This window comes from Vigna angularis, chromosome 6 (genome assembly GCF_016808095.1).
Source record: "Vigna angularis cultivar LongXiaoDou No.4 chromosome 6, ASM1680809v1, whole genome shotgun sequence".
Classification (NCBI taxonomy): domain Eukaryota; kingdom Viridiplantae; phylum Streptophyta; class Magnoliopsida; order Fabales; family Fabaceae; genus Vigna; species Vigna angularis.
The window spans coordinates 26,795,542-26,822,556 of NC_068975.1; the positions used below are offsets into that span (position 1 = coordinate 26,795,542).

At 32.8% G+C, this 27,015-nt stretch overlaps 4 protein-coding genes across 4 annotated transcripts; 3 read left to right on the top strand and 1 right to left on the bottom strand.

Moving 5' to 3' along the window:
• Nucleotides 1-1,647: 1,647 nt before the first annotated feature.
• LOC108345123 (wound-induced protein WIN1) lies at nt 1,648-2,696 on the top strand. The gene is made up of 2 exons (XM_017583695.2): nt 1,648-2,259; nt 2,344-2,696. The coding sequence occupies exons 1-2, from the start codon at nt 1,834-1,836 to the stop codon at nt 2,542-2,544; spliced, it is 627 nt and encodes a 208-aa protein (XP_017439184.1). The 5' UTR covers nt 1,648-1,833; the 3' UTR covers nt 2,545-2,696.
• Nucleotides 2,697-5,126: 2,430 nt separating this feature from the next.
• LOC108345230 (pathogenesis-related protein PR-4) lies at nt 5,127-5,840 on the top strand. Its single transcript, XM_017583813.2, has 2 exons — nt 5,127-5,417; nt 5,549-5,840. Exons 1-2 carry the CDS (start codon nt 5,142-5,144, stop codon nt 5,717-5,719), a joined length of 447 nt encoding a protein of 148 aa, XP_017439302.1. The 5' UTR covers nt 5,127-5,141; the 3' UTR covers nt 5,720-5,840.
• Nucleotides 5,841-7,019: 1,179 nt separating this feature from the next.
• Nucleotides 7,020-18,286, bottom strand: LOC108343844 (uncharacterized). Its single transcript, XM_017582250.2, has 13 exons — nt 18,155-18,286; nt 17,984-18,046; nt 17,725-17,895; nt 17,499-17,630; nt 16,979-17,118; nt 16,550-16,636; nt 10,528-10,653; nt 10,171-10,323; nt 9,603-9,674; nt 8,284-8,385; nt 7,876-8,046; nt 7,708-7,787; nt 7,020-7,334 (listed from the first exon to the last, which is right to left on the bottom strand). The coding sequence occupies exons 1-13, from the start codon at nt 18,183-18,185 to the stop codon at nt 7,280-7,282; spliced, it is 1,383 nt and encodes a 460-aa protein (XP_017437739.1). The 5' UTR covers nt 18,186-18,286; the 3' UTR covers nt 7,020-7,279.
• A 2,424-nt stretch (nt 18,287-20,710) lies between these two features.
• LOC108343750 (uncharacterized) lies at nt 20,711-27,015 on the top strand. Its single transcript, XM_017582116.2, has 6 exons — nt 20,711-20,837; nt 24,429-24,622; nt 24,716-24,845; nt 24,928-25,128; nt 25,250-25,417; nt 26,271-27,015. Exons 2-6 carry the CDS (start codon nt 24,489-24,491, stop codon nt 26,712-26,714), a joined length of 1,077 nt encoding a protein of 358 aa, XP_017437605.1. The 5' UTR covers nt 20,711-20,837; nt 24,429-24,488; the 3' UTR covers nt 26,715-27,015.

Here is a 27,015-nt window from a genome sequence, read left to right on the forward strand (position 1 = left end):
GAGCAGAGGTGGATGAGGAATCTCTAGAGCGAGGGAGACGATACAACAACATAGTTGTTTAGGATTTCCTAGTTCTTCCTATCATTTTGAAATACTCTATTATGTTTAAGTTTTAAATTACGACTCTATTTGGGATGACTGTAAGCTTATTAACTTTATTTACAATCTACTCTAACTATTCTCTTATATTAAAATGTGAATTTACTATATTATATGCTTCTATATAATCTAGAATGATACCATACTTCTAACATATTTTGACAAATATACTAACTTATTGTTATATTTGCATAGTATTTGGTAAGAAATATAGATTTAACGAAGATAAAAGAATATAAATTATATGTAAGCATAATTTAAGAAGGAATAATGTATATACCTGCTGTAATTCTTGAAAAATAAATTGAATCTGATGGGTCTGGCCAATAACAAAAAATGATTGGACAGTCATTTAATTTGTTAGGCTATTTTAGCCAAACTCGTTAGCCCTACTAAATTTAAATTTTTTATGTTTCTTCTAAAAATAAAATATATTTGGTAACATCGTTGATTTATTTTATAAACTCAGATTGCTTAATATAAATAAAAAAAAATTACATTATAATTAACTAAATAAAATATTTTAATTAAGATTATCATTGTGAATTAACTTCATGAACTTAGATTAATTTTTTCACGGTCCACTCACCAATCCCTAAAGGGACAACCATTATTTTCAACTTTAACTGGTTTTGACGTACTGGGAAAGGAAATAATGAAATATGACTCCAATGTGATTATAATAATTGTAGTAAAAAAAGTCATAATATTGTAGTGTGATTTTTTTCCCATCAACACAAAAGTTAAATGAAAAAATTAAATTAATAAAATAGTTTGTGAATTCTTATATTTATTATTGTAGGTTTTCAAAATTAAAATTCAAGTCGTGCGATTGGAATAGTTCTTGCTTTATCTTTCAGAACTAAATTTAATGAACAGGGATGAATTGACAATGACTTTTTTTCATATATGAATTAAATAGATAAGAACGTATAGATACATATTTAAACATTTTTATTAAATAGTATAAAATAATTATCTTTTACTTTTTATATGATTTTTTATTTTATTTGAAAAAAAATCATTTTAATACAATTTTTTTATATTTACCAAATTCACTCACATTATCTAAAAATTTGAAATAACATATATATATATATATATATATATATATATATATATATATATATATATATATATATATATATATATATATATATATATATTATAACTATTATGAAATTCCACCTCTACATAATTTTTACTCAGTTATTTAATTACTTTATATTTGTGTAATTATTATTTGATGTTTTTATTTTAATTGTCTTTATTTTTTATTTATATTTAATATTAAAAAATTTATTATTAAGAGATGGACTTTAAATTTAATTTATAAAATTAACTTGTAAAATAAAGTTTGTAATAATTTATATACTAAAAATTAGTTTTATCTTTATTTCATTATATATATATATATATATTATAATATTGAATTTTTGCATATTCACATATATCCAAAATGAAATACAAATTTTGCTTCCATTACAAGATATAAGAATAAAAAGAAATTAGATTTTTGACCAATTCTCAAACTAAACCTTTAGCCGCCTCTTATCTCATCTTACCTATCTCTCTCTCTTTCCTAAAACAGAGCCACGTTTAGCCGCCGGTCACGTAGGAGTTGCTACGTATCGTGTCGTGACATAAATGGCATCTCTGCATGAAATATCTATATAAATAGCAGGGAGAGATGCAAACTTTGAAAAAAAAACGTGAATTAAAAGTGAGAGAGAGATGGGAAAAGGTGGAGTAGCCATCGTGTTATTGCTGTGTTTGATTGTGACGGCCACCGCCCAACAATGCGGTCGGCAAGCCGGTGGGAGTACATGTTCCGGCAACCTATGCTGCAGCCAATACGGGTGGTGCGGCAACACCGCTGCATACTGTTCACCCTCCGAGAACTGCCAGAGCAACTGCTGGGGTGGAGGTGGAGGTGGAGGTGGAGGTGGAGGCGGAGGTGGAGGCGGGGCGAATAATGTCCGGGCCACATATCATTACTACCAACCAGAGTTACACGGGTGGGACCTGAACGCCGTCAGTGCTTATTGCTCCACTTGGGATGCCGGAAAATCTTACGCTTGGCGCAGCAAATATGGGTGGACCGCTTTCTGCGGCCCAGTTGGACCTACTGGCAGAGACTCTTGTGGAAAGTGTCTGCGGGTAATTAGCGACAGATTTTATCGGTTTTTTTTTCTGGGTTTGGGTTCGTTTCTGCAGAATTGAATGTTTTATGTGATAATGCAGGTGACGAACACTGGGACGGGAGCGCAGACAACGGTGAGGATTGTCGATCAATGCAGCAATGGAGGGATGGATTTGGACGTGGGAGTATTCAATCGTTTGGACACCGATGGACAAGGGTACCAACGTGGACATCTGATTGTTAACTATGTGTTTGTGGATTGTGGGGACAACCTCAACCTCGTCCTCGATAGTCCTAAGTGAATATAGCAGTGTCGTATCAGACTGCAGAGTTCTATCAGTATTCAACTTTCTTTGTTTTTTACTGTTATCAAAACCATGTATCTTGGTTTTGATTGTTCTTGAAAGTTCCACGTCATGAAGAACAATAAGAAGAAGAGTTATTGGTTACTTTACGTAAAGGATAAGTAATTCATTGACTTAGCTAACTCAGACTTTATGCTAAATCCTAGTCAATGAAATTGATTGAGGGACAGAAGATTTCATTTTAATTTACTATTAAGTAAATAATATAACATCTCGTTTAGATGTTGGTTGATTTTATTATAAATCTTAATTGACATTTATTTTATTTCAAAAAGTTTCAACGATATCTTGGCATACATGGGTTTTCTGGTGACACGAAATAAATTCAATGACATTGAACCAATCACAATAAAATATACATAATATCGCCATAATCATTAAAATTTAATGAAATATAAGTTAAAATATAGATTAAATATATTTTCATCACTTAATTATTTCTAAAAATTTTGCTTTGGTCTTAAATTAAATTATATACTTTTTTTTCCTGCATTATACGAAAGTTACGTAAAATATTGTCTTCAACAAACGTATGGTGGAATTTAATATGAAATTTTGTTTATCATATAAAAAACATTTCACATGCTAAGTGTTCAAACAGTTAAGGTTTTGTAAGTCTACACACAACTACTTTCATACTCATTATAACCTTAAAATTATTAGAATAAGAAGTTATTTAATCAATATAATAAATTCTTTGTTACTCACTTGGTAACATTTTGCCAGCGCATATCCATGTTAATATAATTTGTAAGAGAAGTCATAGTCTATTCCCAACTTTTTTTAACGTTTGGTCCTTTTCATTTAAACAATTGACATAAAAACCTTATTTATACTCATTATAGTTGCTTATATTGAATAAATTCGACTTTAATCCTTACTTCTATATCTACACATATTTTTTTCTAAACGAAGTTGTCATCCCTATCCATTGAGTTTTTTTTTTTTTTTATATATATATATATATATATATATATATATATAGTTTTTTATATGTAATTAGTATATAAATCTTAATTAAGATTTATTTTATTTTTACAAAATTTTTACAAATTTTTTGCATACATTGATTTTCAAATAACACAATGAAAACAATTACATTAAATCAATACACCTTATAATCAACATAAAATACCATCAATTGAAATTTAATAATATATATATATATATATTAATTGTCAAATCATTCCTATTGTTTTTATAAAAAAAATCTAAGGAGACAATTAATTTTTATATTAAATTCCAAAAAAAATCAATATATCACACTTAATTATTAATTGGTGACCTTGGAAAATTTGTGCTAATGGCACCTCAAAAACACGAGCAAGTGGTGGAAGAAGTGGATGAATTCATCGTACAGGTTGCGGGAATTTTGTTTTTGGCTGCATCATCTGGTTGCGAAATTTTCGGAGACAAACAAAATAACTTACGTTTCAATCTTTAAGACTACAAGGAGAAAAAAACAACAGCTTTTTTTGATTAAAAGATGAAATCAAATTTTAATCAAATCCAAAATCATCTTTTCCCAATTTTTTAAAGCACTTTAATTATACAACATATAGACTGCTTAGTCTTTCATTTTTCATGCTGACATCTTTATAAATATATGTATTAACTACAAAAAGTTAAATAAAATAAGATATTCACAATAATACATTTTTTATATTATTGTTCATTTATAAATACTTGTATATTTTATTAACATTGATAGGATACCCTATCACGTTTATGTTTGTGACCGAGGAAAATTTTATTTCTCTTATTTCATGTTAATTAGAAATAAAAATAAATTTATAATATGAAATTAATATTCTTTTAATAATTTATTTTGTAAGAATAAATTAAGGTTAAACTCATTTTTTTAATGTTATTGGAATCATTCAGAGTTTTTTCATATTAATTTTATCATTAGAACATATTAAAATTCTCACTTAAACTAGAAATAACAAAATTTAAAGAAGGAAAGTTAGTATATTTTTTGTTTTTATTAGAGTTTTTATAGAAAAATAGATAAATTTACTTTCTATATTATAAAAATAGGTAAATTTTAAAGAGTACACAATATTAACTTTTTAAATATGTCATAATTAAAGTACCAAATTATCGTAATCGAATACAATATGTTAAAGCTGTTTAAAAAGTGTATGAGTTTCATATAAAATCTTGTGGAGTCTACTTGACTTATCTATTTTCATATACTTTATAAAATCTATATATTTTTTTAATATATATTTTTTAAAATCTATCTATTTTTGTAATATATAAGAGCTTATTTTCTTAAAAGAACCTTCTGTTAGTCTAATAATAAGAATGACATGTCTGCGACAGATTTTTGAATAAACAACATTAGTTTGTGAGTGGAAGACTTTGAATATTCTGAGAAGAAGCAAGATGTTGGTCACCACAAGCAATGTGTCCAGCGTCAGAGGCAACCCATGCATGATATCTATCATACTTTTCAAACAAAGGGCATTTTCATAATTTCGTGATCCTAGAGAATCCCTATAAGAGGAGAAGCGATTGGATGAAGCGAAATGCAGAGAAGAAGGATAATGGGAAAAGTATCTGTGTTTGTGGTGTGTTTGGTTTGTGTAGTGGCTTTGGTTTCAGCTCAGAGTGCGAGCAATGTGAGATCTACGTACCATTTGTACCAACCCGAGCAGCATAACTGGGACTTACGCGCAGTGAGTGCGTATTGCTCCACTTGGGATGCTGACAAATCCTTCGCATGGCGCAGCAAATATCCTTGGACAGCTTTCTGTGGACCTTCTGGCCCTCAGGGAGAACAAGCTTGTGGCAGGTGTTTAAGAGTACGTATTTCTTAAAATTCTATGAAAAATGTTGTTACAACCAATAACGTAATCTATCGTGAAAAGTTGTTAAAAAAAAAGTTGTTAACTTATATTATCATTAATGATGTAATGATTGTGTTTGGTTGCAGGTGACAAACACGAGAACGAACGCTCAAATAACGGTGAGAATCGTTGACAAGTGTGCCAACGGGGGCTTGGATTTGGATATTAGTCCATTCCAGACGATAGACACAGATGGGAATGGCTATGCGCAAGGTCATCTTATTGTTAACTACGACTTCGTGGACTGTGGTGACTAAGCACTTCCTATAATTAATTGCCTCATGTATGTGGTGACACTAAATTCAATAAAGAAGGATGTAGGAGTGGGTTATTTCTTATAACAATAATAAAATAAATAAAGGGTTGCTATTATAAAAACCTGTTCTGGATTTGACAGGATTAATTATTTAGTATTAGCATTGATTTTATGTTTTGTATAAAATGGTTTTATTGTCCGTTTTGTTTGTCTTTGTTTGTTGCGTGTCTAATACGGTCACTCTAAGTATGCTTTAGTAGCGTATATACAAGGGAATCAGGTTTCTCCGGAGTCGGCAAAGTAGTCCTAACCTAAGGTTGCTCGAGTAAATTACAATTATGAGTTGAGTTGGGTTGGGACCCAAATAACTCTTTTAAATCAAAATTCTTTTTTTTTCTTTAAAAGAAAAACATAACTAAAAATTACTAATACCATAAAATTCAATAGATGAGACTCGTAATAATTATTAGTGTTATAATTAGTTATGCTAAATTGTTCACAGTGATTTTTACGCTAATGGACTAAGAATGACATCATCTTAAGATATCCTTTCGGGGGTCCCGGACCTTTTATATTGTTATTAAAAAAAATATTTAATAGTAAATTACTTACTGGACTTATATGGATATATGACGGCCTAATTGATCTCATATAAATAAGAGCAAGATATCGTTTTTAATTTGTTTCTCTTCAACAAAACAATTATCTTTTTCATTCATTTCTCTTTCAGCTCTATCAAACACTACCTAATGTTTTGCTTAGTAAGAAAAAAGAGAAATAGGTTGAATAAAAATAAGTTGTTAGCTAGAAATAGATGATGAAGAATACAATAAGTCTCTTCATTCTCTAAAATTGTTTGTTTTCCATCCTCTCCACCAAATATACTACGTTAGGAACATGCTTTTAGGATTAGGCTTTTCTATTACACCATTTGAATGGATTTTAGAAAGGTAAATAGAAAGTCCTTTTAACAATGCAAGCAAATATTAATGTACTCCAACTATGATTTTCAGAGAATTTAGCGGACAAATAGAAAAATCTTCTAAAAATGCAAGGAAGTCCTTGTCAGCTAGAGTTACATATATTTGCCTCTGTTAAGTTTTTTTTTTTTCTCTCCTAACTTTCACAATTTACGAAGGTTGTTTAAATAAAACGCTTATTTGAAAACATTAACGCAGTCCAACATGAATTTCAAGAAATCCATTTTACCATTACTTAAACAATAATCTTTCAGACAATGCTCAACGAGAATTTTTTTTATGCGTATCGCTAATATCACTTATCAATAGACACTATCCGAATTAATTATATCAAAATCATTTTTTTTCCTGAATTTTAAAACAAACAAGCCTATGCCAGTATGGGACAATTAACCTATAAAACCAATCATACAACATCACCAAAACTAGAAATTGGCGAAAGAAATTTGACAAGCAATTTGCCCGCATTTCATATTGCGCCAAATTTCTAATATGCATAACCTTTCTAACTAATGACTCTTTTGGACCGTGCCTCGTCAAATAAAACACGTACACCAATGCGGGATAAATAGAAGGCCCAACTATGAAGTCTTTTCAGCTGTTCCATGAAATTTCTTCCCAGCCTCCACAGCTTCCCTGTAAAAGATTGAAGGCCACTATCTGTGTTAGCTTTGCAGTGTAGTCACATTTATAAATCCTCGAGTAGCAATCACAACTGTTAGACAAGGATGCAATAGTTTCTGTTATGATTTCGTAAGTTACACTTTTCTCCTATTCTGAGGCACTAACATGGGTTTCATCGGTGATTCTACTTTTTTTTTTCTATCAATGTCATGATGAGACATCACGTATGCATATTTACATTGAAATGTGAATACTGCACGTTTCAGTAAATTGTGTTTGCCTCAAACCATGACACAGAAACTATGTTGATCATAATAATTCCTTTTGCATAGTGTAATAACGTCAATATGCCATTAAGTGTCAATAAATAAAATAGTATGCAGACCTGAAGGCATTTACAAGCTCCTGATTTTCAGGATCAAGCATTACTCCCTCATAAAAAGCATTTGCAGCTTCATCAAATTTCTGCAACAAGGAAAGCCAAGTATAGTTTTAGAAATGTCAATCACATATACTGCTGTTAATAAGGGCAATGTTTTTCTGAATATCATGCCTGCAACACACGCAGAGCTGCGCCTTCCCTATAACAAGCTTTTGCCCAATCTGGTCTTAAAGCTCTACAGGCCTTTGCATCAGCTAAAGCATGCTCAGCTTGGCCCAACCTAATCCAGCAGAGACTTCTATTGGATAGCAAAGTAGCATCAGAGGGATCCAGATCAATTGCCTGTAAACACATTTTTAAAAAGTAAAAGAACAAACAAAATTATCATCACAGAGAATGAAGTATAAGCATTCTTTTTGTCAACCAGCACTAGATAAGATAAGCATGCGCATGTCGGTAGACACTGCATATGTTCACAGAAACATCATTGAGACATACAAGTTAACAGAAGGGGTTATCATAACTTGTGCAACAAATATAAGTAACGTAGGAGGCAAATCATGGATCAGAAGACCTTACTTGCGTATAAGAATCCATAGCCATTTGAAAGTCTTTCCTTCGAAAGGCCTCATCCCCTCTTGACTTTGCTTCTGCTGCTCTCTTTTTGGCTTCAGGAGCCACCTAGATGAGTTGACAGACAAATAAAAATTAAAAATGCTAGGAACATACTATTTGATATACTCGTTTAAATACAGTCCCTTCTATTTGTTGAAATTAAATGAAAATCACAAATTTCTAGATTCCACATCTTTTTTAATGAAATCTTTCAAGTGATTTGATGGCTTTCAATAAATTTTAACAAAAAAGAGTGTGTTTCTAACACTCCTCAAAACTTCCTTTTTATTATACAGATGAACAATTAATTTTGGATTATCATTTTGACAATGTATTAAATAAAGGCTCAAATATCTTCTAAGAGAGTTCAAGAATGTCCACAAATTGGTTCTATATAATCAGCAAGAAGAATGATCAATAGAATCCAAGAAGGTTCCCAATAAAATCCTTTTAGTAAGAACTAGTACAGCATCCATCGTATTAAAATTATTAATGATAATAAATTATTTAGAAGTTTAGAGGAACTTTAATTGTGGAATAAAGCATACTGTAATAGATATACTAAAAAAATAAATATGTAAAAAGGGTAAAAAGAACATAAATGTAAAATATTTAAAAAATAAATAAATCTTTGGAGCAAAATACAATGAGTGGGGTGTTTTTGTCATGGTCAATACAAAATCGACCAAGAAAAACCTAGCAAGAAGATCACTCAAAGAGTTAGACTTGATGATGTTTCATCCAATGTGAGTGGAGGGAGTGGAGATGAATGTTTGAACATACAAACAAAGTTGGAAGCAAGAATATTATATTCTTGTGGTGCTACCATTGGAAGAGGAGGATGTTCTTACTAATAGGTGAAGGACATGGAAAAGATACAACAAATAAATATTTCGCTTGTTTTTCTACTCTTTTCTCTGAAAGATCTCTCTATTAGAGGCCTGGCGACCATTTAGGATTTCATCTCTTATTATTTGGTATGTGTTAGGCTATTGCCTACTAGCTTAGGTTTTGTTTTGTCACTTCTGATGTTATGACCTATTATGACTACGTTGACTTACTTTCTATCTTGTGACTATGAACAGTTTAACTAACTAGTTGTTTTGTGATTTGAAGGTTTCTATATTATGTATCTTATTTTATAGCCATGTATATGACTCTTATAAATATGTACAATCTTACAAATCCCGCAATTTACAATCTTGTAACCCATCCTGATCCAAGTATAACCCTGAGTTTGACTACCACAGCTAATGAAAGTTCAATACAAAAAAAAAACATACCTCGAGAATATTTTTCTCCGAAAAAACAGCATCCTTGGCCTGATTAGTTTCTTTGGCATTTACCAATTCATCCTGCATATTATTGCTCATCATACTTAGTAATAAAAACAAGAAACCCACTTTCTCCGACAGAATGAAAACAGCATTAGAAAGTATCAACTGTCAAATTCTTAACCATGAAAATGAGTAGAAAATGATCAAAGCATATGCTGGTAAAACTTGTGGGCAAAACCAGTAAAAGGATCAAGAATTTAGTGGTCGCAGAAGAATATAAAGCCTAATTTTTTTTATATGAAAGATGGAATATTTGCTGGTCAGCTTACGTTGACCGTGTCTTCTGTTAGTTAGACATTTTAAATTAAACAGATAAATGCAATGATACATTTCTATCCGGACAACCTACATGGCAAATATTTGTATATTAAAGGGAATGGTGTAATTTTTCAAGCATGATTTCATATGGTGACACATTCAAAAAATAGAAAATAGTTATGGAAGGCTCTTGTATTAGAGAGACGGTCTTGCTTAGTCCAGGTCACTATAAAAGAAAAGTTTAAGAATTCCGTACCTGTTGCTTGTTAGTTTCAGATTGCATATGCTCAAGTATCCCACTAACAGTCCAAGTTGGAAAAGTATCCACTTTGGATGTCAAAGGAAACAATACCTCAACTGCACCTACAAAGCCCCTTGCAGCAGCAACCTGTATTGGCTTGACCCCATCCTGTGATGCACCCAGATGCCACGTTTTATTCCAAATATTAACTGAAGTATATTGTTTACTACAATTACCACTACTAGTGTCGAGAAAAGAGCCATTAATCATATGCTATTGGGTTCCAGATAATTTAACCCTAAGAACTATTTTGTTGTTCATCGATTCTCACCCTAACAGTACGATAAAATACTAGTACTTAAAATGTTTCACCTCATCAGAGACATTAGGATCAGCTCCAGCTTTCAACAAGCAATTTATTAGTTCTAGACTTCCATTGTCAGCTGCGATATGCAAAGGTGTTGCTCCACCTGCACTTATATTTACTTTAGCACCTGCCTGCATATAAATATTCAAATGTAAGGGTATAGCATGAGACAAAAAATATACATTAAGAAAGCAGCACCTTACAAACTTATACATCTACAAACAAATCCACCTTCACATAAAACCAGTAAAACAACTGTCTAAAACCAGTGTATTGAAAGAATGTATGCTACATTACATATCACACCATGTTGCGACATATTTCTTTTCCATAAAACATTATGAATCTCATTCCTTAAACAAGATTTATATACATGTATATCAGAAACTTTCCTGTCTAAGTATGTTCTAAGAAAAAAAGTCATACTTATCCATTAATCATTTGGCTATCATAACAAAACTTCCAGAGTACTCATCAAGGGCTTGGCGTGCCTATATGTATAGATATCTTTCAGGAAAAAGTGTGTTCTTCAATAAGATACATCCAGCTTACCGTCACTTTAAAAATATTACTTTACTAATGTGATTCTGCCTTTTCTTTTTCATTATCTAGATTTAGTTGGTTAATAACTTAACAAGCTCCCTCCCATTAGCATCCTGTAATGGAACACTTTTGTAATACTAGACATGTACTTTGAAATAACTAATATTGATGAATACATAACTTGATAATAAATTGTCAACAAAATCACATTGTCATTCATGAAGTTTCCTGCCTATGACATTATTACGACCACAGTGCATCAATTAATAAAATAAGATCAAATGATTAATTGTGCCCTTGATTGTTGCAAAGAATGTTGGTTGTATGTTTATTTATTGATCTACATCATGTCTCCGTCAAAGTTAGTACTGATAAATTTTCTAGAGTTTTCATGTTGGAGTATCATAATATCATCCATGCACTCTGTTGGAAGTCCCACATCGACTAGAGATAAGGCCAATTCATACTTTATAAGTGGGTGCAGACCTCACCCTACAAGCCGATTTTGTGGGGTTGAGTTAGGCTTAAAGTCCACTTCTAAAATGGTATCAGAGCGGGTCGATCCCGCTCTGGTTTCTGTCTCGATATCTGTCCGGCGCCACAATCTGTCGTTGCCCGCCACCATCTGCCACTGCCCGCAGTTGACCACCGTCCGCCACCGGCCGTCGTCGCCGGCCATCGTCATCCATCGCTATCACAGTTCCGTTCGTCTAAAGCCTTGGGGTTTTCTTGTTCCTTGCTGGTACTATTCGTCTAAATGGAAAAAATTATCTATCATGGTCTGCTGCCGTTGAAATGTGGTTCCTTGGCCAAGGGCATTATGACCACCTTGAGCGAGATGGAAGCCATGTACCTACTGAAAAAGCTTAACAAGCAAATTTCCAGTTGAAATGTGGTTCCTTGGCCAAGGACATTATGACCACCTTGAGCGAGATGGAAGCCATGTACCTACTGAAAAAGCTTATCAGTGGAAACAAGCAGATTTCCAGTTGTGTGCCTTGTTATGGCAATCAGTGGAACCCAAACTTCTTGTATCTTTCAGGGCTTTCAAAACATGTCACTTCTTTTGGAAGAAAGCCCAAAGCATTTATGCCAACGATATTCAACGTCTCTATGACACTACGAACAAGCTTGCATCTCTTAAAATGGCAGACCATAATATGGTGTCCTTCATGACTGAAGCCCAAGCTGCTGTCGAAGAACTCAAGATGTTTTTGGAAGCAGACCCATTAGAGGATATCAAAAAGAAACTAGACAAATTTTACATGGTGTTGATCCTTCGTGCCCTACATCCCGATTTTGATCATCTCAGAGATCAACTTCTAACTAGTCATGAGGTCCCCTCGATGGAAACATTGACCACTCGCCTTCTGCATGTCCCGGTACCTCAAACTCAAGAAGCGCATGAACTAGTGGAACCATCTGTCATGGTTGCCACACGAGGAAGAAGAGGGCGTAGCGCTACAGAAGAAGGACGAGGAGGTTGGGGACGTCCTCAATACACATATTGTAAAAGGATGGGTCACACTCAAGAGAATTGCTACTCCTTACATGGTTTCCCTTCCAAAACCGCCAATATTTCGAAGACTGAAACTTCCACTTCTATGCTTTCTGAGGATGAATATCAAGAGTATTTAAGGTTAAAGTCTAACAGCTTGGCACAACCATCTCAATCTCCCAGTACATCAACAGTCTGCGTTTCTCAATCCATGGAAGGTCATAATTCATGGGTAATTGACTCAGGTGCTTCTGATTACATTTCTGGTAATACCTCTTTGTTGTTATCTATTTCCGTTCGAGAAAAACCTCATTTCATAGCCCTTGCAAATGGATCTAAAACTTCCTCCAAATGAGTCAGTCATGTTTCTTTGTCTCCCTCCCTCAATCTCAACTATGTCATTTTTGTCCCTGATTGTCCTTTTAATTTAATTTTCCTAAGCCAGTTGACCAAAATGTTAAATTGTTCAATAACCTTTGATCATAAATCTTTTGTTATACAGGAGCGTGGTTCGGGGAGACAGATTGGAGAAGGATATGAAGCTGGCGGATTATACCATTTTGGATCTCGTCCAAGGGTGTCCTGTGTTGCTGCTCCTAATTCTAAAGTGCTACATGATCGACTTGGCCATCCTCATTTGTCCAAATTAAAAAAGATGTGTCCTGAACTTAGTGGTCTCCAAACCTTAGAATGTGAGTCATGTCAATTAGAAAAACATGTTAGATCTTCCTTTCCTAAAAGGTCTCAATCAATATGTAATTCTAGTTTTTCCATCATTCATTCTGATATATGGGGACCTAGTCGTATCTCCTCCTTTGGTTTTAGATACTTTGTTACCTTTATTGATGAATATTCAAGATGTACTTGAGTTTATCTTATGAAAAATCGTTCTGAATTGTTAGCTATCTTTACATCTTTTTTGAATGAAATCAAGAATCAATTTGGTCAAGTAATCAAAATATTAAGAAGTGATAATGCAAAAGAGTATTTTTCATCCTCCTTTTCTGCCATCTTGAATTCCCATGGTATCTTACATCAGTCTACATGTCCTCATACACCGCAACAAAATGGTATAGCAGAACGAAAAAATAGACACTTGGTTGAAACTACTTGTACCCTTTTGCTTGGTGCCCATATTCCTGTCCATCACTAGGGGATGCCATCTTAACTGCATGTTATCTTATTAATAGGATGCCCTCCTCCTCTCTTGGTAATAAAGTCTCTTTCTCCATTTTGTTTCCTAATGATCCTCTTTTTCATACATCTCCCCGAGTGTTTGGTTGTGTATGTTTTGTTCATGACATGTCTCCAGGTCTAGACAAACTCTCCGCTCGCGCTCTCAAATGTGTCCTTTTAGGCTATTCTCGACTTCAAAAAGGATATCGGTGTTACTCTCCTGAAACCAAGAAGTATTACATGTCTGCCAATGTCACATTCTTTGAACAGACGCCTTACTTCTCTTCATCTGTTCATGATGTTTCTATCCTTCAGCAGGTCCTTCCTATTCCAATGGCTGAGTCAAATAGCTCCACTGTCTCTGTCAATCCAAGTCTTGATCACAATCCTCCTACACCCGTTTCTCCACATACTGAGATCATCCCACACAGGGCCCCAATGGATAGTCCACCTCCCCAAGACAATGGTGAATCTCCTACTTCAGACTCTTCTCCCTCGTCACCTCCTCCCACGCCTCTTGGTGAAAATGATTCAGCATGGCTTATTGTCCTAAGAAAAGGTACTCGTTCCACTCGAATCCCTCATCCCATTTATAATTTTCTAAGCTATCATCGATTGTCGCCCTCCTATTTTTCTCTTTTATCCTCAGTGTCCTCTGTTGTTATACCCAAGAATGTGAAAGAAGTACTTGATCATCCTGGATGGTGACAAGCTATGATTGCAAAACTGCAGGCTCTTGACCACAGTAATACTTGGGAGCTGGTGCCCCTTCCTCCAGGTAAAAAGGCAGTTGGTTGTCGATGGGTGTATGCAGTTAAAGTTGGCCCTGATGGTGAAATTGCTCGGCTCAAAGCTCGGCTTGTTGCAAAAGTTTACACTCAGGTTTATGGTCTTGATTATTATGACACTCCTGTAGCCAAGATGACTACTATTCGCCTCTTCTTTGCAATGGCAGTCATTCGTCACTGGCCACTTCATCAATTGGATATCAAGAATGCCTTCTTACATGGTGATCTTGAGAAAGAAGTTTATATGGAGCAACCTCTTGGGTTTGTTGCTCAGGGGGAGTCTAGTATGGTATGTAAATTGCATCGATCTCTATATGGCCTCAAGCAATCCCCACGTGCTTGGTTTAGAAAGTTTAGCTCCATTGTTCAAAAATTTGGGCTAAAATGCAGTGAAGCAGACCATTCAGTTTTTTACTGTCATTCTTCTATCGGGAAATGTGTTTATTTAATAGTATATGTTGATGATATTGTCATTACAAGAAATGATGTTGTTGGAATATCTCAACTAAAAGAGTATTTGTGTAGACATTTTCAAACCAAGGATCTTGGAAGTCTCAAATACTTCTTAGGCATTGAAGTAGCGCAATCAAAAGATGGAGTTGTAATCTCCCAAAAGAAGTATGCTCTTGATATATTATAAGAAACAAGCATGATTGATTGTAGACCAGTAGACAGTCCCATGGACCCAAACCAGAAATTAAACACAGAAGAAGGTGAATTATTCTCCGATCCAGAGAGGTATAGGAGGCTAGTTGGAAAACTGATTTATCTCACTATTACAAAGCCAGATCTATCCTTTGCAGTTGGAGTGGTTAGTCAGTTCATGCAGGCTCAATGTGTTGACCATTGGAATGCTCTCATTCGCATTCTAAGGTATGTAAAGAAGACTCCCGGGCAAGGATTATTATATGAAGATAAAGGAAGCATTCAGGTCTCTGGGTATTGTGATGCAGATTGGGCAAGTTCACCTATTGATAGACGGTCTACTACACGATATTGTGTTTTTCTGGGAGCAAACATTATTTCATGGAAAAGTAAGAAACAAAATGTAGTAGCTCAATCAACCGCTGAAGCCGAGTATAGGGCAATGGCATCACTAACATGTGAACTTATATGGGTGAAACAATTCCTTCAAGAGGTTAAATTCTATGACATCCATACTATGAAGATGTATTGCGACAATCAAGCTGCTCTCCACATTGCATCAAATCCAGTGTTTCACGATAGGACTAAACATATAGAAATTGATTGTCATTTTGTTCGTGAAAGTGGTTGACTAAAGAAATATGCAGTGAGTTTATTGGGTCAAACGATCAACTCGCAAATGTATTGACCAAGTCACTAAGGGGTCTTCGGATTGAGTTTATTTGTTCCAAGCTTGGTACATACAATTTGTGTTAAATGTTACCCTATTTATCATGATTATATTGTGTTAAGGGTTACCCTATTTATCATGATTATATTGTGTCTAGGATTACCCTATTTATCATGATTATATTATGTCTATGATTACCCTATTTATCATGATTATATTGTGTCTAGGGTTACCCTATTTATTATGTATTTTTGTATCAATTTATTCTTATAAATAGAAGATCATGAGAGGGATCAATTAAGCCTTCTAGAATTATTTTACAATTTAATTCTCAAGTTGGTATCAGAGCCTTGGTTAGAGCCTATCCTAGCCATAATTTGTTGTTTGTTGGGTATATTGTTCCACCCGCTATCGGGTCGCTATCGAACAACCTATTAAAAATGTCTAATCCCACGCTCGAGATGTATATACCTCGGCGTGAGGAGGTGTGTTGGAAGTCTCACATCGACTAGAGATAAGGCCAATTCATACTTCATAAGTGGGTGCAAACCTCACTCTACAAGCCGGTTTTATGGGGTTGAGTTAGGCTTAAAGTCCACTTCTAAAACACTCTATAGTTTATTCCATGTTCCATGATACAAAACATATACATTGTATAATTAATTTGCAGTGCAGGAAAGTAAAAGTTGATAGATCGAGAAAGGTACCTGAATTAATATCTCTAAACATGCCAGAGAACCAGCTGCCACAGCCGAAAGAAGTGGAGTAATACCATCATCAGTATCAGCATTAGGCTGCAAAGCAAGATCACCAAAAGATCATTTAAATCTGCTATGAAGGCACATACTTATCAAAAGATCATTTTTTTTAAACATGCCATACAAGATAGATTAACAAAGCTTATGCTGGTTGCACCAATTAAACCATAGAATTAATGACAGAATATGAAAAATAATATATGTATATGTATATATCTAAATAAAACATAAAACAGAATAATATATACTACCACCTGGAAATACACTGCATTCAAAATTCATTCAGAAACAAGAAACTTTTGATTAAATAAAATTCCTTAAGATAAAGCTTCCAGCCAATAATATTAAGAAAACGCAACAAAGTAAAAGAGGGCATACATTTGCACCATGTTCCAACAGTACATTGACCGCATCTGGTTGGGCATGACCAGCAGCCCAAACCAAAGGCGTCCCTGAATCACTTTCTAGATCAGGACTAAATCCCCTGGAGAGCAAGTACTTGAGCAGTTCAGTATCTCCTGCAACAAAAATTAAAACATTAAGAGAAAATGAGAAATAAGGTGCAGAACTCAGTAATACTTTTCTATAATTGCACAAAAATAGAAAATTTATTTATTTAATTTTGAAGGGTAAAATATATTTTGAATCCCTCATTTTTTTATAAAATAGGCCTAGTTCCCTAATTCCGTCCCTCTTTATAAACCTTAGGACACCGGGATAAGGGACTACAGTCACCAATTATGTACGGGTATCAAAATCATAGATTTGAAATGTACATGGAGTAAAATCAACTTTGAGTGAAAATAGATGAACATAAAACACATTCATTTTAACGATATATTAATTAGTTTTATAAAAAGTAAAGTATTTAGCAGTAGGAGAGGCGAGGAATGCAGACCTATCCCTGCAGCATGGTGTAAGGCCGTAGCCCCTAAATTGCTAGCTATAGTGGGATCGGCACCATAGTCAATCAGATATTTAGCAGTGCCGGTATGTCCCTGACGAGCAGCATGAATGAGGGCGGTCTCTCCTAGAAAGCAATAACAACAACAATCGGGTGATTATCATCAACCAACTACGTTACAGGTATGAACCAGTTATATTGACAGGGAAAGAAGAAGCACCATCATCATCTGGAGAATCAACAGGGAGGTTCAAATCGGTTAAGAGGTACTCGCAAACAGCGGTTTGGCCTTCACGCGCGGCAAAATGCAGTGCTCCTCGCTTGTTCGCGTCCTTTATAGCTTCCACCGATTTCGCCAAATCATTTCCCTCGTCCAGCTGCAACGCCAACTCTGCAAAACCAAAAGCACACTTGTAATAACATGCAATGCAATAGAGGCATACAGCATAGCATAACACAAAAACGTAATACATACATACTCTTTAAGAGATCAATCGATCCAGTTCGAGCAGCATTAAGAAACAATTGAACTTTTTGCCTCACTGCAATCTCACATAGAAAAGACAGATAACTTGAGTAATTAATTAACAATCGATTCACATAAAGAAAGAGATATGCATACAGAGAAAGTGAAGAGAGAACGATGTGACCTGCAAGTGCGTCGGAAGCGTCGGAAGCCATAGCAATGGAGTAGAGAGCAGTGCGAAAGAACTCGAAAATGAGAGGGTTTTACAATACCCTACAGTCTCACTGTTTTCTCAGACGAGTAAACACACACATACATACATATATATATATATATATATATATATATATATATATATATATATATTAACAATCACATTTATTTCTAATACGTTTGTTATCATGTATAAGTGACTTATTTTCTACTATTTATACTGATATATAATGAAATATTTTCATTTTGAAAAAAATATTTTATTTTTAATTATATTTTAAAAGTTTAATATTTTCTATTATCTATATGACCATAAATACAAAATAACTGAGATAAACTATGTATACAATTAAAATAGTTAAAATAATTGTACTTGTACACGACTTAACTATATGTTAATTTATTTTTCATTTTTCATTCAAATATATAACTTATATTACTCTTTCTACATTTTTTTATTCGAATTACATATTTCACATCAAATGTAAAAGTTAATAGTGTTTAATTTATTTAAACAAATTATAAAATCAAAATACATATACATATTAAATTTAAATCATTCAAGTAAGATAAAATAACAAAGAAATAGACATCATACCGTATTATTGATTATAACTAAAAGCCAGTACCTTTGTTTTTATTTCTTAATGTGAATCAAAGGGTTTTTGAACTTTTCTTCTTTTACTTTTCTATCTATCGAAGAGTTTTTGTTGAACTTCGAATGTTTTCTATGTTTGTTTCATAAAAATTAAACTTACTATGCAAATCACCCTTGTAATTTTTTTTCAATTTAATATAAATTATTTGTATTCATTGAAAGTTTATTTAATTTATTAAAAAAATTCAAATCATAATAAAAATAAAAAGGAGGGTGTAATTGCTAAAAAAAAGGTGAAATATCTTTAATCTGTATAAAATAAATAAAAAAGAACAATTTATCTTTAAAAATGAAAATTTTATAATATTCCAATTCTAAGAACCACTTAAGCTATCAAATATAATGATTTTATAATTGTTTAATTTTTCTATAAAATTATTTTGAATTAAATATATTTTTTATTCTTTAAATTTAAGTCAAAATGATAAATAGTCTATCTTCAAAATTTTAGTCCAATTAGTCTCTATCTTTAAAAGTATATAAATTTAATATTTTAAAATAAATTTTATTAGATTTATCTAATATTTTAAATGCTTTTTTAGTTAATATTGAAGTAGAAAATTGTTAAATAAGATAAATTTAACAAAATTTGAATTAAAAACCTAAATTTATACGCTTTTAAAAATGAAAAACTAAATTAGTCTTAAGTTTTGAAGAGTATTAATTATAATTTTTACTAGTTAAAAGATTAAAAACATATTTAAACAAACTATTTTAGTCAACTATTGTGTATTTTTTAAAATTATTTAATATTTTAATTCACACATAATAAATATTACAAGTGGTCTTGTTACGAAGACCTGCTAGAAGAGTTTAATTTTAAAAATCATAAAGCATGTTTTTTCTATAACATTAATCACTTAAAGGATGGATTTGATTTAAAAATATAATTATATACCAAATTTATTATTTACAAACAAATTAATCATATATTTAAAAGTTATAATGCAGTGTGATAGGAATAAAAAAGTAGTGTATAAGATGAAAAGTTAATTTTAAAAAATGGGAAGTACCTTTTATTGAAAAAAAGTTATGTTAACAAAATAAATCTCAGCATTCAAAATGCCTAAATTTAAAATATTTACTCAATTAATTAATGATTATTATACATTGAAACTATTTTTCAAAATTATATTAAGATAGTACGATAATGATTTTGATTTATTGTAAAAAGATAAATTAATTAGCCTCGCGTAGCGATGTTAAAATGGGTTAAAACCTACAAACTAATTTTCAACTTGACTCATTTAGAATCTGGCTCTTTCGGATTGAGCTCATGGTAAGTCGGGTTAGTTTACTAGTTCACCTAGTTTAATTTAATTATTTATTATTTTGTGTTTTAATACTATTAGTTAACATTTTTTATTGTATTGTAAATGAAAATAAAGAAAAAAATGTTTGAAGAGAAAAATATTATAAATTTATCCCTTTAAAACTCTAATCTTATAAATGGATATAAAAATTATCAATATTATAAACTTATTTATTCCTTGTTGGGATTGCTTTTGGATCACATTTGAGTTTTATGTTAATTTTTTTTTATTTTGAATTATCTTTTGAATTTAACATTAGTTTAGAATGAAATTATTTAAATTTAAATTACAAACAAATTATAATTTATTTTGGATTTAAAAAGAAACTAATAATTAAATGAATAATTTAACCCAAAAAATATTAGATATACTAATAAATGAGTTGGAATATATTAACTTACTAAATAACTAAATAAGAAGGAAAAAATTTGTCTAAGTGAGTTAAATAATGTATTAAATCAAATAAAAATAAGAGAAGTTTTTAAATATCATATTAAATAAAATAAAATAAGAGAAACTTTTAAATAATGTATTAAATAAAATAAAAATAAGAAGTTTTTCGCTTTATCTTAAACTCTGAAAATTGTTTTCTTTCTCTTTCCTTCGCATTCGCGTGCCCTAGCTTCAATCTAGCTTTGCTTTCCTTCCATTGACGGGGCGCTCTGAAGGATCTAAAGCCGTCGGTGAGCACTCATTCTTTTTATCTACCATCTACTTTTCCAATTCAACAATTTGTCATTTCTTAAATTGTTTTGACATCTTCGTATATTTTATGTGATATTGTTCTGGTCATAATCCACTCTTTTTAATTGTGTTCGTTTGTTTTAGTTGGGTTTAAATTAAATTTTTGATTGGGAGGTAGGGTTTAGTTAGCCAAAAAAATTTCAGCATTGAATGGGGAGCAAGCTTTTGGATTGTTTGAAGTGCACGTCCAGTACTATCTTGTGTATAATTATTTTATTTTCTAATTTGACTTTTTAATTTGTAAGATTTAATTAAACATTCTGTTACATGGTACTATACAAAAACTTGAATTTTAGTAGAACACGATTTACATGCAAACCAACCCAAACAGATTTTAGCCCAAACATGAAAACAGCTTACACACCTGTTGTTTTACAAGCAGTTTTTCCATCCACGTGACTGTAGACTGTTATTTGAATGTTAGCATATATTAATAGCTCATCTCCAGTTTTGAGTTTTTAGTTTTGACTCCTTGTGCAAGCATTACGTGGTTTATGCTCTTACTTATAGCAGTCGTTTGTGTTCTGAATTACACTCACAGGGCAGCAACCTTTGAATATCGTTCTGAAAAATATAATTCAGGAAACAGGTTAATCATAAAATATTTATGATAGATTTAGTATCAATACTTGCATACGGATATAACTTGATTCATGTATACATGCAAGGGAAACAATATTTTCTTTAAACATGAATTCACTCTCAAAATCCAATGTAGGAAGTTGATGTTGTGTATGGTGCATATATGTAAAATAAAGACAAGTAAGACTAAAGATAAGGATACATGTTGGCTCTATTTGATCAAAGTCTCCCTTAGTCCCTTAAAAAACTGTTGGGCTTAGCATCCCTCTCGATATACCTTCAATTGATGCTGCCCCTCAATAGTTGATGCAGTTCAACAAGCTATAATAATAAAATAAATTAAAAGTTATACTAGTAGCTACGACTACCAAGTAATATACTCAGTTTCTGCTGCTCTAAACCTTAGAGCATTTTCAGCGATACCAAATCATACCAATTCATGATTATCAGACAATTCAAAGCCATATGTATTTCATTACTTGATGTAATTTACTTGCTTACCAAACTGCATCAGTGAATGTGAGGTGTTTTAGGAGTTGTTGGGTTTAATGTAGGATATGGATTTGCTGTGCTGGAGTTGTAGGGTTAACTATAGGCCCTCATCCAAAGTGTGATTAATGTAGGATGAGATTTGTTGGTTTCTTCTTCTGTTAATGCTATGGCTCTACATAGACGTGTATAAGAAATGATGGATCTTTTAAAACTTCAACTGGACAAATGAAAATAAATAGCTGCAATTGAACTGGTTATGCTGAGTAAATTAACCCAAAACATATTTGTGTTTTGTTTAGATTGTTAGTACAATTTAGTTGAGCCAAATGAACCCATTTAAGGGTGCCAAATGCTCTAGGTTCCTATTTTTTCCCTTTCCCAAGAATCAAATTCGAGACTTTACCTATGGTAAACCAGACTTCTTGCTAATTGAATCAATCTCATTGGTAGCTAGCATACGTAATGTTCATGGAAAGTAACATCAAAGGGATAAAAGTATACAATTGATAACATTTTGTACCCAAATCGTACAAGGAATATCATTGAATAGAACTTTATATCAGAGTTAACATTTTGCACCCAAATTGTTGAATATCCTTTAGGTCTCTTTTGTTGACGTTTTGACTTTATTTTGCATAAGAAAGCATTTAGGTAGTAGTAAGTGGCAAGCCTTATTTTGCGATGCAAATAATGATATATTCAGGCTTGTGGAGTTTTGGACATCACGTGTGGTGTGGTTCATGTAAGGTCATAGTCGCCATGCTTGAAGAGTTAACAAAAGAGTATGCGGTAAAAATTGCATGCTAAAAGTTTAACACTGATAACTGTTCCAACATAGCCAGATACTACGAAATTAGAAGAGTACCTGCTGTTCTGTTATTCAAAAACCAGAGATAACAAAGAAAGCGTAATGGGTGAAGTTCCTAAGCCCACCTTGTCTGTAACAGTGGAGAAATATGCTGATATATGAACTGAAAACATATGTTATAACAAGGAAATGCTTGATCATAAATTTTGGACAATCTTTCATTTTATGGTTGTGTTTGAACACTTCAAAAAGTAAATCGTATCCACATCTTTTAATATTTTTTTAAACATTATATTGTATAAATTCCTGAAGTAGAGAAATCTTTTGCCCCTCTTTTTCCTCTGCTGTTCCCTTTTGCCATTCAGTACAATTCACTTCCCAATTTGATTACTGTACCAATAATATCTCATGACATGTTAATTTGGCACAATTACTCCAGGTTTGGGAGTGTCAAAATTGTCTAACTTATTTGAATATGTTAATATATCGGTTTTGTATTACCTATAATATCCTTTTTGAATATCACGGATGTAAGGATCCCTATGAATATATGAATTAGCTAATAGGTAACTTTTATGCATTTTTCAATTTTCACATTCAAGTGGGAGTAAATTCATCTTCAGCTATTTTTGGTTTTCAGTTTCGGACACCCAAACATTGTTTCCTGACATGTTTCGTTACTCAAGAACATTTGCACATTAAAATTTAGCTGAACACTGTTTTGTAAAAGCAAGACCTGGGTTGCTTTTTCAATCTCAGTTTTCAAATTTTAACGAAATTAAGTTTGTAAACTTTAATCCAAACATGTACCTGATGGCCTTTCAAGCGTATACTCTAAATTGACCTTTATCTCTAGTCGATGTGGAACTTTACAACAGATTGAATAATGTCTTGGGAAATATGGTGATGATGTTGAAACTTGAAAATGAGAATGCTCTATATTTGTGAAGAATTATGACTATGTGCATGCATTCTGTTGTTATTCAGAAAATACTTGTGATGGTGAATGTTGTAATCATTAGATATTGTTGATATTGATGTGCTAATGAATTGGATGTGTTCTTATGATGTCATTGTATTTGATTGTTTGGTTGTATATGTGTTTTAAACATTAGCTCACCCATACGTTTGTTTGTGGTTTGTGTGTGTGTGACTGCAATGATAGTGTAATTCTGATGTTATACTGGAGCAAAATTATCCTGTGGAAGCTTGAGAGGGGGAGTTAAAGTTGAAAGGGGTTTTGTAAAAATTCATGTATAATGTAATAACGATTTGAGGTCTATGTAAACTTTAACTTTGTAGATTAGTTTATGTATTAATATAATGGTCGTACAATTATTAATATTTAGTTATCTTTCTTGGGAAACTTTATAAATGTTTTGAAAAAGTTTCAATTTCTATCGTATAATCGTGACTCCCGTATTTGGAACGTTGGAACTAAAGCCAATCTTGGTAGTCTTGTCCACTGTTGACAAACGTAGCTGCACGCTCCTAATGACTTACTATTTGTAGCCCAAAGCATCAACTTGCTTGCATGCATGTAATGGATAAGTTTGTGAATTCCATTAAGATAATTACAAGCATTACAAGATAGTGTTTACAGTGAAAAATGCTTTATTTATTTAATATTTTTTTCTCATTCATCAAGGTTCAACCTAACCAAGGAAGAAGCACAGAGGAGGCATAAAGTAACAAAGAAAGGAAAGAGATGTCTAGAACACTAGTGCAGCCTGTAGGGCAGAAGAGGCTAACAAATGTGGCAGTGGTGCGGCTGAAGAAGCATGGCATGCGCTTTGAAATTGCATGCTACCCTAACACTGTCCTCTCTTGGCGTTCTGGAGTGTAGCCTCCTTTCTTACCCCTCTCTTCATTGTTAATAATACATATGCTACGCAATCTCCATATTTCCCATTACATTTGAATTTCTATCAACAGGGAAAAAGATCTGGATGAAGTGCTGCAGTCCCATACTGTTTATTCTAATGTTTCCAAAGGGGTTCTCGCCAAGTCCAAGGATTTAATTGCAGCTTTTGGCACTGATGACCAGACCAATATATGCTTAGATGTAAGTAAGGAAGCCTCAAATCAGAAGTTTATAATAATAACAATAACATTTTTCTCTATTTTTTGTTGTTTTGAGGGAGCAGATTTTAAAGAAAGGGGAGCTTCAGGTAGCTGGGAAAGAGAGGGAATCACTGTTGTCAAGTCAGTTCAGGGATATTGCAACCATCGTAATGCACAAGACATACAATACTGAGACTCAACGCCCTTATACTATCAGTATGATTGAACGCCTTATGCGGGAAATCCATTTTGCCGTTGATCCACACAGCACCTCCAAGAAACAGGTTTCTCTTTCCATCACTCTAAATGGTTCTATGCTACAATTTTCTCATTTATTTAACTGTTACAATGATGTTTGGCAATACAAGTTATGAAAGTTATTCTGATATATTTTATATGATACAGGCTCTGGAGTTAATTCAAGAACTTCAAAAGCAATTCCCTATAAAACGATGTCCGTTGAGAATACGTGCTACTGCTCCTCAGGACCAATTGCCTAATCTTTTAGAAAAACTGAAGGAATGGAATGCTACTGTTATTTCTAAAGAAGGATCTTCTGCTCAGTTATCTGTTGTAAGTACTTGCTATTTCTTGTATAGTTGTAAACAACTATAGTTCCATGGTCAATTCTATTTTAATTTTAGTTGTACTGTTTTTTTGTTTTTTTATTTTTTATTTTTATTTCTCATATTGTATACTATCACTTGAAAGTTAAACCAAGGATTACTATGGTTGGTAGTTTTATTGAAGTCTTTATTATCTCTTATGTGGGTGTGTTAAGATAAGCCACTTAATTAAGCACTTTTATCAGAAATTTATCATTCTAGAACTTATTCATAAATTTGACTTAAAACCTTAGTGAAATAATCTTTATGTTTCTACATAAAGACTATTGAAACATGCTATAAAAAGAGCTTTTAAGAGTCACGGGACACTTTCATAAGCTAAAATAAGCTTTGGAGAGCTAACGAAGGGTCCACTTTCTAGTAGTCGTGTTGATGATCTAATTCTAGTATTTGGTCAGTCACATTCTTTGGGACATTGTATGTGCTTATTGTTCAAGTTTATGCCATGTTCATTAGTAAATGAAGTTACAAATAGCATGACATTCCGTTGTTGCTTTTAGTTAATTATGGCAGCTATATAGAATATTTTTGCCACTTCTCGTTAGTTGTAGATACATGCAATCTGCTAAACAAAGAATAGCATTAACCAATGCAAAATCAGCTCTATTTTTGGACTTTCTTTCCTACCTCACTACCAAAGGGGTAGTCTATTTCTGAAACTGTTCCATGATTCTTCTGTTGTCTCTGTTGGATTAATGGATGAAACGTTATCCTTTCCAAAAGTTGGGTGAATATCAATCTTGAATTTGCTAACGTGTTGAGGGATAATGGTATATTCTCTGATTGGATTTGAATTGCAGGTTTTTGAAATGGAACCTGGTCTATATAAGGATTGTCATGACTTTGTTATGAATAAGATGCATGGAAGATTTGAAGTTCTTGCTCACTCTCTTTATGTGGAGGGGGATACACATGTAGATCAATACAATGATTATGAGGATATGCCTGCACCTTTGCCCAAAGAAACTCATGATTCTGTGGTTGAATTGAATGAGAAACTTCAGAAACAAACAATTTCATCCACGAGTAGGCCTACTGAGGGACAACAAAAGCAAAACAAGTGCAATACATGTAATGTTTCTTTTGATGACTCTAAGCTATACAGGGAACATCACAAGAGTGAGTGGCACAAGCACAATATGAAGCGTAAGACAAGGCAACTCCCACCACTTACTGAGGAAGAGTGCATGGCAGACATGGAATTAGGCGACTCAAAATCTGACTTGAAGGATTATTCATTTTGAAATGATAAGTGTTTTAGTGGTGTAAGTTGGTAATCATATTTTTTAAGTCCTGTGTGTACTTAGGTCAATTTTGTGTGGGTAATTTCGGTTTGGTTAATTTCACATGAAAAAAAAAATCCTTATATTGAAACCCCCTAGTATGGTCAATGACAAAGACTAATGCGTTGGTCTTAGATACCTAAAAGAACTAGAATAATCATCTTTGTGTGTGGCAGAGGAGAGAGAGAGAGATTGTTCTTGCAGTGTTTCATAAATTTTGTTGACCCGTGTTCTTAATAATGAAAATACATCTGTGTATCTA